Source organism: Dipodomys spectabilis, unplaced genomic scaffold (genome assembly GCF_019054845.1).
Source record: "Dipodomys spectabilis isolate Male_0828 unplaced genomic scaffold, ASM1905484v1 ptg000069l, whole genome shotgun sequence".
NCBI classification, from domain to species: domain Eukaryota; kingdom Metazoa; phylum Chordata; class Mammalia; order Rodentia; family Heteromyidae; genus Dipodomys; species Dipodomys spectabilis.
Window position 1 is genome coordinate 24501312 of NW_024870746.1, and position 12965 is coordinate 24514276.

Below are 12965 nucleotides of genomic sequence, written 5' to 3' on the forward strand. Positions count from 1 at the left end.
GGCACTGTGGCTTGCTGGAGAAGCAGATGGCGGCTGTGTGAGATCAGATGCCAGGGGGAGTGGAGAGGGAGGAAGCCGGGCCAGGTAGGAGCAGAGTCACCTCCACTCCAGCTCTTGGAGGTCTCCACTCACCAGGCCTGGTCCTCGCTCCGCTACAAATGTCTGATGAATTAAACAAAATTTCCGGTTAAGTAGGGTAGGAAACATGTAGATTAGCCATGTCTAGTAGTGTTGTAGAAGCAGTAGCTCTCCATTGATAATGCTGTGTGACCCAGGCAAAGTCCTTAACTTCTCTGTGCCTCAGCTTGTTTCCCAAATGGAGCTGTGGTGGTGCCTATCAGCAGGCCTCAGGGAGTCTACTGACAAGTAGAGGTGGGTATCAGGTGATGCTGATACCCCCTCTTTACATTCCCAGGGGAGAGGGGTCTCTCACATGGACATTTGCAGGATGTATTATTTGTTCCTTTACTAATGAACTTTCCCATCACCTTATGGTTGCTTTTTGTCTGAATTCTGCCAGATACAAGAACCAAGGTCAGATGAGCTGTCCTAAGCTTTCTGGTAGCATATTTGGTGTGTTGGGGAGTGTGTGTGTATGTGTGTGTGTGTGTGTTTCTGACTTAGACTCCTCCAAAGGTTAGGTCCTCTGTTTTAGAAATGTTTTCATTACTTGGCATATGTTAAAGTACTTTTTTTTTTCCGGTTGGTCCTGTGGCTTGAACTCAGGGCCTGGGTGCTATTTGTGAACTCTTGTGCTCAAGGCTAGTGCTCTACCACTTGGAGCCACAGCTCCATTTGCAGTATTCTGGTAGTTCATTGGGGATACAAGTCTCATGGGCTTTCCTGCCCAGGCTGGCTCTGAATCATAATCCTCAGATCTCAGCTTCCTAAGTAGCTAGGATTACAAGTGTGAGCCACTGGTACCAAGTTTGAAAGACTTTTTTTTTTTTTAAACTAAAAATGTCAACAAAAACTCAACAGTCACTGCCTTTCCTTTTGTCAGTGATCTTCTAGTCCTTATTTATAATCTACATGGTTTTAAAAATAACTTTATCCTTTGTGTAGTAATGACATATGCTCATAAAAAAAGCTCCAAGCCATAAACGAATAAAAGGAGAAAGCAAAATGGCATGTATTTAAGAACACGGAGGGGTGTTTAGGAACAGGTCGGGTATTTAGGATCATGGTGGGGTATTTAAGATGGTAGTGGGAACTTGTCACCCTTGGGTGGCTCTTGTTCTGTGACTCACTGCATGGGCTGTCCCTAGGTTTGCTAATTGTCAAAGAAGTGTGAGCTGGAAGTTTGTGTTGGGCGATATTAAACTGCCTCATATGTCAAAAACTGATCAAGGCCAGGCACCAGCGGCTCATGGCTGTCAACCTCGCTACTCAGGAAGCTGAGATCTGTGAGACTTATCTCCCATGAGCCATCAAAAAGCTGCAAGTGAAGTTGTGGCTCAAGTGGTAGAGCACCAGCCTTGAGTGTAAAAGCTGAGGGACAGCACCTAGGCCCAGTTCAAGCCCCACTACCAGCACACGTATAAGATTTTTTAAAATCAATCGTGCTTTTTTCTTTCCTCCTAGAATAAAGGCCAAGATGCTTTGTACAAGACATTGGAAACAAATTTCTGTTGATGTTTTCTTTCTGTTTATCAGAGACTCAAGACTTATTTCAGTAAAGCAAGAGCTGTGGACATGCGTTGTCTGACTCAGATGCCTGCCAGTCCAATCAGGTGCATCCTGCTCAGCACACAAGATACGTTCCGGAACTTTGGGGGAGGGGAATAGGAGGAATCTCATTATTCAGATTTCCGTGTGTGTGGGTGGGTGGGTGAGCCTAAAAGTTAAGAAAGGTGAAAGATCTGCATTGCTACCTCATTTCAAACAGACAAGCAGCTTTCTGTGGTCGCTGATGTCTCTGCGAGATGGTGGGAGGCAGGGGAGGGGGGAATGCCAGAAGTCTCAGAACTGAGAACAGAAGCCAGGACCTGACTAGTAGTGGACTGGAAACACGTTTGCCCTCGTGTCTTGGAAGGATATCTTGAAAGGGAAATGGAGTGATAACAGCATCTGGCCTGGCTCTTTGCCCCACTATGACCCAACAGATAAAAGATTCCCAGTTCAATAAGAGCAAGGCAGATCATTTTTCTTAGCCAGAAAATAAATCTAGGATTTGAGAGTGAGTCTTAGTGGTAGACCAGGAGACCCTGGGTTGATCTCTAGCACTGAAGGAAAAAAAAGTGAAACTTTCCAGAAAGTTCCCTCACTTTAAAGTAAACGCTAGCAGATTTTTGCAAGATTATAGCACAAGTTCTCACTACAATCAATCCAGCAGGTAGCATGAGTGTGGTGGTTCATACCTGTAAGCCCAGCTACTCAGGAGGCAGAGGTAGGAGAATCAGGGGATTAAGCCAGCCAGGACAAAGTTAGCATAAGACTCTATTAAAAAAAAAAACTAAACAAAACTAAAATCTATTAAAACTCTTCTGTACAATTGCTTAATGATAATTTAAAAATTAATTAAAACATACTAACAGCAAAAGAATTAAGGTGTACGATTCAAGTTGTAGTGTGCCTGTCTAGAAAGTGCTAGACCCTGAACTGAATCCCCAATTCTAAAGGGGAGGGAGAAAAAGCCCTATATTCTTTTTTGAAATGCCATTCAACTGTCAGTTTATTTTCAGCGTGCTGGTTCAGCTGGTGTTCTACTACTTGAGCTACATTTCCATCCCTGCTTTTTGCGGGTTATCGTGAAGATAGAGTCTCAAAGACTTTTCTGTCCAGGCTAGCTTTGAACCAGGATCCTCCAGATCTCAGCCTCTTTAACAGCTAAGATTCCAGGCATGAGCCACTGGCACTCAGCTTAAGTGGCAAGAAATTTTTTTTTTTCTTTTTTTGGGTTCGGTCGTGGGCCTGAACTCTGGGCCTGGGCACTGTCCCTCAGCTCTTCAGCTCAAGGCTAGCGCTCTACCACTTGAGCCACAGCGCCACTTCTGGCTTTTTTTCTTTTTGCTTATGTGGTGCTGGGGAATCGAACCCAGGGCCTCATGCATGCAAGGCAAGCACTCTACCACTGAGCCACCTTCCCAGCCCTAAGTGGCAAGAAATTTTAAACAAACAAGTTAAAGAGAGAAGACACCCATCCATTGGTATAGCCTCCCATTGGGGACCTGGGGTTCTTGAATGTCCCCAAGCCAGGCTTCATGCCAGCTGTGAGCAGTGTCACCCAAGTGGTAAGTTGTAAGTGAACGTTCTGGGGGACCGCAGGGCTTTTGCACCGCTGATGCCTGTTGAAATTTGGTTAGGTTTGGAGTGAGTTGAAGGGCCACTGAAACCCCATCATTGAGGTACCTTTAGATCTGGAGGGGCCCACACTTAGTTTAAGGGGTGCTGGGGAGTAACTATACAATCCTAAGAGCCACCAATATTTTCACAGGTCTGCCACGCCATCAGTAGGTGCCATCCATACGCAAGACTCGTGGGCGGTGGCCAAGGGCATTGAGGAGAAGTTTTCATGGGGCCTGGGGCTCGCGGTCCTTGGCATTTTCATCATCGTCGTATTTGTCTACATAACTGTTGAAAACAGGCCAGTCTTGGCTTAGGGGACCCAAGGGGCAAAGCCATGTGCTTGTGTTTGAGCGACAGCCCCAGGGAGCCCCCCAGAGACTGGAAGAAACCACAGGCTTACCCTGGAGCAGCCAGGCCCAGCCTTAGCCAGGCAGCCTTCCCTCGCCTCTCGCTGAGCTCCCACGGGTGCACTCCACCAGAGAGAAGAGCAACGAAGAGAGCCGGACAGCTGTGTGAACATGTGGTTGTTAGGGACCCCCCTGAGTCATACAAACCATCATTACAGGCACTACCACACAAGAGAAGTGTTTGTTTTTGTTTTTGAGACAGAGTCTTGCTGTATACCCAGGCTGGCCTTGAACTTGTGATCCTCCCATCTCAGAATCCAGAGTGCTGGCACACACCTGCCTAGGAATAGATTTCTAAAGATCTAGTCTGCCTGTCTGTCTTACTTCCTTCCCTCCCTTCCTCCCTCCCTTCCTCCTGCCCTCCCTCCCTCCTCACTTCCTTCCTTCCTTCCTTCCTCCACCCCCCCTCTTAATTTCTTTCTCTTTAGTTCACTTTTTTTTTTCCTTTGGTAGGTCATGGGGCTTGAACTCAGGGCCTGGACTCCTCTGTCCCTGAGCTTTTTTGGCTTAAAGCTATCACTCTACCACTTTGGGCCACAGCGCCACTTCCAGTCTTCTGGTGGTCCATTGGAGATAAAGTCTCGTGGACTTTCCTGTTCAAGGTTGATTTGAAACACAATCCTCAGATCTCAGCCTCCTGGCTGAGCTACTGGTGCCCAGTCTGCCTGGGAGGAGGGCAGGGCTGGTAGGTCGCTCAGCAGTAGACTGCTTATCCAGCATGCACAGGCTCTGGGTGCCATTCCAGCATTGGGGGTGCGTGTTGGGGAGGGAGGAGACGAAGAGGAATGTGTCTAATTTAGCAAACACAAAGAAATGTTCAACATCATAGAATAAAATTGTATATTTATCTCTGACAGTGAGTCTCTAAAGCATTGAGGCTTGCTCAAGGAGAGCTGCAAAGCCAGCTGATCTTGGTTGCCTGTGTGGCCTTAGGTGAATTACTTGGCCTCTCTGAGCTTGGGTTGCAACTTCTGAAAATCGACATAAAATAGATCACTTAGGGAGACAAAGAATTTGAAGAATCTGGGCATGCTGGTATATGCCTACAACCCCAGCAGGACTGTGAGTTCTAGGCTAGCCTGGGCTACATAGCAAGAAGAGAGAGGCCAGTCTGGGCTACATAGCTTGTAATCCCAGCTGCTCAGGAGGTTGAGATCTGAGGATCTGGCAGAAAAATCTGGGACACTCATCTCCAATTAACCACCAAAAAGCCAGGAATAGAGCTCAAGTAGTAGATCACCAGTCTTTAAAAAAAAAAAAAAAAGTAGAATGTCAGAGTCCAGGCCCTGAGTTCAAGCCCCAGTACTGGCAGAGTAAAGTGGAGTCAGAAACACCATGGTTCATGAGACAGGAAAGCACTTTGGTCTTAAGCTACTGCTAGGTGACAGTGGCTCAAGTCCGTAATCCTAGCTGCTTAAGAGACTGAGATATGAGGATCATCAGAGTTCGAAAAAGGAAAGTCTGTGAGACTCATCTCTAATTAACCACCAAAAAGCTGGAAGCAGAGCTATGGCTCAAGTGGCAGAGTGCTAGCCTTGAACAAAAATGCTCAGGGATAGGGCTCAGGCCCTGAGTTTTCTCACACACACACACTTCATAGGCATTCCTAAGACTCTAGCCAGAGGACCAGTGGGAAGACCTGGGGAATAGCTGGGGGAGAGGGGTGTGGGGGGGTTGTCTTAAAGGAACATACTCAAGGCAAATTCAACAATCCACTGAGTAATCCCTGTGCAGTCACAATAAAATGCCAAAATCGCTCTCCAGGAATGCCCCATCCTGTTGTGGGAGGGGATGGCGAAGCCAGCAGACATGGGGTGTGACATCCTTTTGATGGTGGTCCATGCTGCCCTGGGGACAGCCACCTAGGGTGCTGGGAGCAGGCCAGGGAATGGTCAGAGCTGAGCCTGACGGATGAGTGGGGTTGTGTCCAAAGCAGGAAGAGGAAGTGGCCTGGGCTAAAGGAAGTTTGCCAGGCAGAGAACAAGCTTGGTATCTGCAAGCCTGATCCTGGGAAGGGGAGATCGGGAGGGAAGAGAGGGAAAGAGGAGAGAGAGAGAAAGAGAGGGAGGGAGGGGGAAGAAGGGAGGAAGGAGGGAGAGGAGAGGAGGACTAAGGGGTGGGGCTGGAAAAGCAGGCAGGGCTGACCTCTTGGAAGGTCTCCAGAGCCGTGTGATGGAAGCAGCTCCCTAGGTTAGGCAAAGGTTTGCACTTGGATTTTGCCTGTTCATCCCTGTGAAGGGAACTGTCCTTAAGATGGATATGCGGTTTGAAAAGTATTCCCATTTCTCCTCCCTGGCAGTCCGCACACTTTTCCCAGGCCCTGACTTCCAGGACACCTTTGGCACTTATGACTGTCACTATTTACCTTGGGGTTAGACCTGCCACCTGGGAAGGTGTGATCGCCATCTTCATCCCCCGCAGGGCTATGGAAGCACTGGCTAAGAAGCAGAGCGCAGCTAATTGCTTGTTTCTGAGGTACACTGAATCCCACCGCCCTGCTCTCCATGTGGGACACATGGCCTATTATTCAACTGCTGGCGTGCTGTTTACATCTCTACGCAGCCAGTGTGCAGACTGGCAGATGGAAGGCATTCTTCAAAGCTCTACTTTTGTTTTTCAACATTCACAGAAACACTGTGCTACCACCTCTTAAAAATAATTGGTTAAGAACCAAGTTATTTTCTTGACCACAGTCATAAATAGAGAAGTGCTAGACCACATTGTTCATATCTATAGCAGTTGGACAATCATTCTGACATGCAAGTAAAAGGGTTATTGATGTTTGGGGTGCTCTCTTTTCTTGCTTTCCCCTCCCCTTCTTCCATCACCATCTCCCCCATCTGCCCTGTAAGGAAAATTCTTGTCCAGGGGCTGGGGTTGTGGCTCAGTGGTAGAGTGCTCACCTAGCATGTATGAAAGCAGGAGGCTGTAGGCTCAATCCCCAGCACTGTATAAAAATCAAAACCAGCCTGACATCAGCAGCTCACACCTGTAATCCTAGCTAGTCAGGAGGCTGAGATCTGAGGATCATGATTCAAATCCAGCCCGGGAAAGGTTTATTTCCAATAAGCCACCAGGAAACCTAAAGTGGCGCTGTGGCTCAAGTGGTAGAGTGCTCACCTTGAGCTGAAGAGCCTAGGGACAGAGGAGCACCCAGACCTGAGCCCAAGCCCTAGGACTGACAAAAAAAAAAAGGGGAGGGGGAGGGTGGGAGAGGATTCCCGCAAACTCCTGTTTAGCTTGCTCCAAAGAGCACTGACTTTGAAGGAGCTGGTTCAAGAAGCAATGGGCCTGGGACAAGGGCTGCTGGTCCCTGGCACAGATCTCAGTCCCTTTTGTCTACATCATGTTGGCAAAGCAGGTGAGAGGGCGGGAGGCAACATGGGCTGGAGGGGGGGATGTTGGTGGAGGGCAGACAGCTGGGTTCTGAGATCCCCAGCCCGGCTCTGCAGGATGCCTGGTTTCCCCTTGTGGGCGTCCCCTAACACAGCCCTGCCTAATGAACCCCTCTCTGCCAAGCCGGCCGCCAGGAGGCTATTCTAGGTACGCTGGCTGCCGCCTCACAAATCACATCTCTCATCATTTCCTGGCAACCAGGAATGGAGTGACAGCTCCATTCCTAGAGAGCCATTGTTAAAAATCGCTTTGGAGTTTAAGGATTAGCGGGAAATATTTGGAGGTAACAGGAGTTTGCATATATATGTATGTGTGTCTATGCATACATACATATTTATGATGTTTTTGAGGGTTTTTTTGTTTCGGATTTTATTATTATTATTGGCCCCTTAGAGATGGCTTCCTTTTGGACATTGCTGATTTCATCGCCAGGGTAGTTTTATCACTTTCCAAGACTGATATTGACCGGCACTATTAGCCAGTATTGGCTATCAACAGGCCGAGATCCAGAGGATCATAGTTTGAGGCCAGCCAGGTTAGAAAAGTCCAGGAGTCCATCTCCAGCATACTCAACACAAAGCTGGACTGAGTGTGTGGTGCAAGTGAGAAAGCTCCCCCTCCCCCCCCCTCCCCGGAGTAAGCAATCTAAAGAGGACCAGGTCCTGAGTCAAGAAACAAAGCAGAGTGGCACTTTGTACCCCTCAGATGCGTGGGGGACACAGGAGGGGAAGAGCAAGCACCTTTCCAGGATTTGAGAAGAGCAGTGTGAGGGAGTCAGGAGACCCGGGGCTAATCCTCACAGCTCTCTTGGGGTACACCACTCCAGCCTCCCCCCCCCCCCCGCCTCAGTTTCCTCATCTGTTCCATGAGTGTGTGAAGCCCTGGAGACACTATGCTGATAAGAATGATGGGGACCCAGCAGGGTCAAAGGCCAAGATGTAGAAAGGAGAAGGGTAGCGGCCAGGGATTACGAGGAGAGGGAGGATGGGGATCCAGTGTTAAATGGGACAGCTGTGCTTCGTACTGCTGAGCCCCGTGCCTAAACTCTGTGAAAACGATAAAGTTCATGTTGTATAGACTTCATCAAGCCAGTGCCAGTGGCTCATGCCTGTAATCTCAGAGAAGGCTGAGATCGAGGATCACAGTTCAAAGCTACGCTGAGCAGAAAAGTCTGTGAGACTCATATCTCCAATTAAGCATCAAAACCCAGAAGTAGATCTGTGACTCAAGTGGTCCCATGCTAGCCTCCAGCAAAAAAACTCAGGGACAATGCCCAGACCCTGTTCAAGCCCCAGGACATGGACACAGATAGACTTTATCATAATATTAAGGAGTCAAACAACAACCGAGTACCTCTCACATTTGCTGATATCATGGAGGGCCTCAAACAGAAGTACCCATGGAGGCCTGGCAGGTGGGGCAGATGAAGGAGCATGCCCAGGACCCTGCTATGTGCAGGATTCCAGGAGGTAGCAGGTCCCTGTCTTGCCAAGACTTCCCTGTGGAAATGTGGGTAGGATTGTTTTTCAGAACAAGTTTTAAAAAAATCTGCATATATGAAACATAAATTCACAAATGTGAAATCTTTAAATAAGTTGCTAATTCAAAAATTTACCAAGAAACTAACTCAGGAGGCTGAGATCTGAGGATCACTATTGGAAGCCAGCCTGGGCAGGAAAAGTCCCTGAGACTCTTATCTCCAATCAATCACCAAAAAAGCTGGATGTGGAGTTGTGGCTCAAGTGGTAGAGCACTAGTCTTGAGCACAAAAGCTCAGGGACAGCACCCAGACCCTGAGTTCCAACCCCCACCCCCACCACACACACACAAAAGAAACAAAATAACCCACAGTTAACAATTTGTTTGCAGGACTTGAAGTATTATATTTCTGGGTCAACAGACAATCAGTATTACCTAGTTTTCTTCTTCCAACAACCCACCCCACACTTCTTCCTTAATAATAGGTTGTGGCCAAGACAAACTGTACCTGGATAAATGTCCCACTCTCCTACACATGTGCCCATCAGTCCATCCAGACAGGGCCAAAACCAGCAGGGAATATTCACTCAGAACCCGCCCTGGGAGCAGAGTTGCGTTTCCCAGTAGAGGACATCACTTCACCTCAAGAATTCTATCTGGGGGCTGGGAAGGTGGCTCAGTGGTAGAGCGCTTGCCTTGTAATGCATGAGGCCCTGGGTTCGATTCCTCAGCACCACATAAGCAAAAAGCTGGAAGTGGCGCTGTGGCTCAAGTGGTAGAGCGCTAGCCTTGAGCTGAAGAGCTGAGGGACAGCGCCCAGGCCCAGAGTTCAGGCCCCACGACTGGACCCAAAAAAAAAAAAAAAAATTCTATCTGTAATTATCATTATTCTCTCAACTAGCTTTCTTCCTTTCTTCCTCCCTCCCTCCCTCTCTTCCTTCCTTTCTTTCTTTCTTTTTCTTTCTTCCTTCCTTTCTATATATTTCTCTCCCTTCCTTCCTTCCTTCCTTTCTTCCTTCCTTCCTTCCTTCCTTCCTTCCTTCCTTCCTTCCTTCTCGCTCTTTCTTCCCACCCTCCCTCCCTTCCTTCTTTCTTTTGGTCAGTTATGGGACTTGAACTCAGGCCCTGGGCACTATTCCTGAGACTTTCTTCTCAAGGCTAGGGCTCTACCACATTGAGCCACAGCTCCATTTCCAGTTTTCTGGTGGTTATTTGGAGATAAGAATCTGTTAGCCTTGGGGCTAGGAAGATGGCTCAGTGGTAGAGTGCTTGCCTTGCATGCATGAGGCCCTGGGTTCCATTCCTCAGCACCACATAACCAAAAAGAAAAAAGCTGGAAGTGGCACTGTGGCTCAAGTGGTAGAGTGCTAGCCTTGAGCTGAAGAGCTGAGGGACAGCACCCAGGCCCAGAGTTCAGGCCCCACGACCGGACCCCCCCCCAAAAAAAAAAGAATCTGTTAGCCTTTACTGCCCGGGCTGGCTTTGAACCATGTCCCTCAGATCTCAGACTTCTGAGTAGCTAGGATTACAGGCTTGAACCACTGGCACCAGGCTTATTTTCTTAATATAGATCTAATAAAATCCTTAGTGTTCCATCACACTTCACACTTTTTTTCTGTTTGTTTTTGTTGTTGTTTTTTTAACTCAGGACCAGATCATTCTCCCTTAGTTTTTTTGTTTTTGCTCAAAGCTGATACTCTACCACTTGAACCACAGTTCCACTTCTGGCTTTTTGCTGGTTAATTGGAGATAAGAGTCTCATAGACTTTCTTGTCCAAGTTGGCTTCAAATCGCAATCCTCAGATCTCAGCCTCCTAATAGCTAGGATTCTAGGCATGAGCCACCAACACCTGGCTTGATTTCTGTTTTAAGACCAATCAGCCTGTTTACTGCGCCCTAAGTCCAGCCTCCCCACCATATTTAGAAGTCAGCCAAGATCGTGTATACGCCTTGATTTTTGACAAGTGTGGAAGACATCTCAGTAGGTGAGTTCACAGTAGTGTATTTTCCTTTACCTGGGCAGCAGCATCATTAGATTCTAGGGGCCACCTGAACTGTATTTCACTCACAACCCTGGTGCTTGGTGAGCACATGCACAGCACTCTGGGGTTGCTGCCAGCTTTCTTTTTTAAATTAATTAATTAATTTTTATTTTTTAAGATTTATTGTGAAAATACCATACAGAGGGGCAAGGTAATGAGTGCATTTCTTATCAAGCATTGTTGCCTCCTTTGTTTTCCCCTTCCCTCCCCTTCCCATCTTCCCCCCCCCCCCCCCACTGCCCGCTTTCTTTAAAGGACACTGTTGCAGAAGTATTCCATGTGGAGAGGTGTAGGGAACTCATCACTCATCTGCTGCAGGGCTGCTGCCTTTTATTTTTATTTTTTGTCGTAGTCCTGGGGCTTGAATTCAGGGCCTGGGTGCTACGTCTGGGCTTTTTTGTTTGTTCTTTTGTTTTCTTGCTCAAGGCTAGTGCTCTACCACTGAAGCCACAGCTTCACTTTTGTTTTTTGATGGTTAATTGGAGACAGGAGTCTTCCGGACTTTGCTGCCTACACTGGCTTTGAACCACAATCCTCAGATCTCAGCTTCCTGAGTAGCTAGATTACAGCCACCAGTGCCTGGCTTCTGCTGTCTTTTATATCGAAGCCAGGATTGGAAATGCTCAGTCCTGGACATTTCCTGGGGGCAGGCTTCTTCAATTAGCCTGCATCTCTCCTGTTTGTAAGAAGTCATACACCGAGAGATTCTCTTTGGTGTACTAGGGTACTTCCAAAGTAAGGAAGCAGAGTATGGCTCTGATAAACAGAAGTGCATCCCCAGAAACCCCTGCATGGTGACACGATGTGGTCATTGTTAGTGAATCCTTCTCTCTGACCATATCTGTGCCCAGTGTATCTTTTGCCCAGAACACATCATTCAGCTGGCAGGCTTTGTTTTTTGGTTTGTTTGCTCTTGCTTTTGATAATCACACTTTGCCTCTTTGAATGGTGTAGCAATTTCCCATCTAACTGTGCGGCATCACGTTGGAATTTGTACAGGATCTATTAAGCACCAGGCACTGGGGGAGGAGTGGGGATACAAAGACATGGTATCACTTCCACAATATGCTCATGAAGTATTAGGAGTAGCAGGCACATGCACAGTTGATTAATACTTGTTCAGCTAGCCTGGCACCAGCGGTTCACACCTGTAATCTTAGCTACTCAGGCGGCTGAGATCGGAGGATGGCCTAGGCAGGAAAAATCCAAGAAACTCTTATCTCCAGTTAACCAGCAAAAAGGTAGAAATGGATCTGTGGCTCAAGTGGTAGAATGCTAGCTTTGAGCACAAAAGCTCAGGGACAGTGCCCAGGCCCTGAGTTCAAGTCACAGGACTGGCACAAAACCAAGCAAAAATCTTGTCCAGAGTAGCTGGGCACCAATGGCTTACACCTTTAATCATAGTTACCCAGAAGTCTAAGATCTAAGTATCATGGTTCAAAGGCAGTCCCAGCAGGAAATTCTTATGTCCAATTAACCACTGAAAAACAAAGCAAAACCAACTGCTCAAGTGGTAGAGCACCAATGAAAAAGCTAAGAGAGAATACCTTGGCCCTAAGTTCAAGCCATAATACCAGCATACACACACACACATACACACACACACACACACACACACACACACGCACGCACGCACGCGCGTACGCGCACACACACACACACACACACACACACACACACACACACACACACACACATGAACTTTAACCCATGGACTAAAACTAGAATATTAAAATTTTGCTTTTTGTCCCTATAATCTGATGGGCAAGGTGATTTAGTAGTTCGATGTTTGCAAACAATAAGGAACACCCTTCCACTCCCCCACCTCCCTACCCCCCACCTCCCACCCCACCAACAAAACCCATGCGGCCATTTGCCTCTGTAGCTCCTGGCCAGGCTTCCAACATCACCCTGTGATGCCCTTCTTGTCTGTTTTCAAAATGACACAGAATCTCTTCACAAGTTTTTGGACTTTGCTACCCTTTGCTCTCTTAGAGCTAGACAGGAGGCAGATGGGGGAGGGGGGGAGAATCATGCTTAATCAGCTGTCTACTGTTGGGGCCACCAGGCAGGATGAGAGGAGAGCTGGTCCCTCAGAGATCAGGTTACAGAAACTGCTGCACTGGTACATTGTGTACCCATAATAATTAAACTGGTCAAGCAACTGGCGGGCCTTGTGCTGTCTGGCTCGGAGCCCGGGTTCGTTGTTCTGATCTGTCTGGCGGGTGCCTACCATTCAAGATCTCTGCAGGGCTGCCTTGGTCCTACTAAGGAAGGAAACATTCTCCCTCTTGGTTTGAAGGGCTCAGCAGCTGATGGGAAAATCTGACCTGACCAGCTAGGTAAAGATATC

The 12965-nt window shown here is 47.7% G+C and overlaps 1 protein-coding gene across 1 annotated transcript in view; it reads left to right on the forward strand.

Moving 5' to 3' along the window:
* Positions 1 to 3602, forward strand: part of Lemd1 (LEM domain containing 1) — a 33148-nt gene extending 29546 nt beyond the window's left edge. Inside the window, 1 exon segment of the mRNA XM_042681918.1 lies at positions 3457 to 3602. Coding sequence (XP_042537852.1) covers positions 3457 to 3602 — 146 coding nt within the window.
* Positions 3603 to 12965: the final 9363 nt, after the last annotated feature.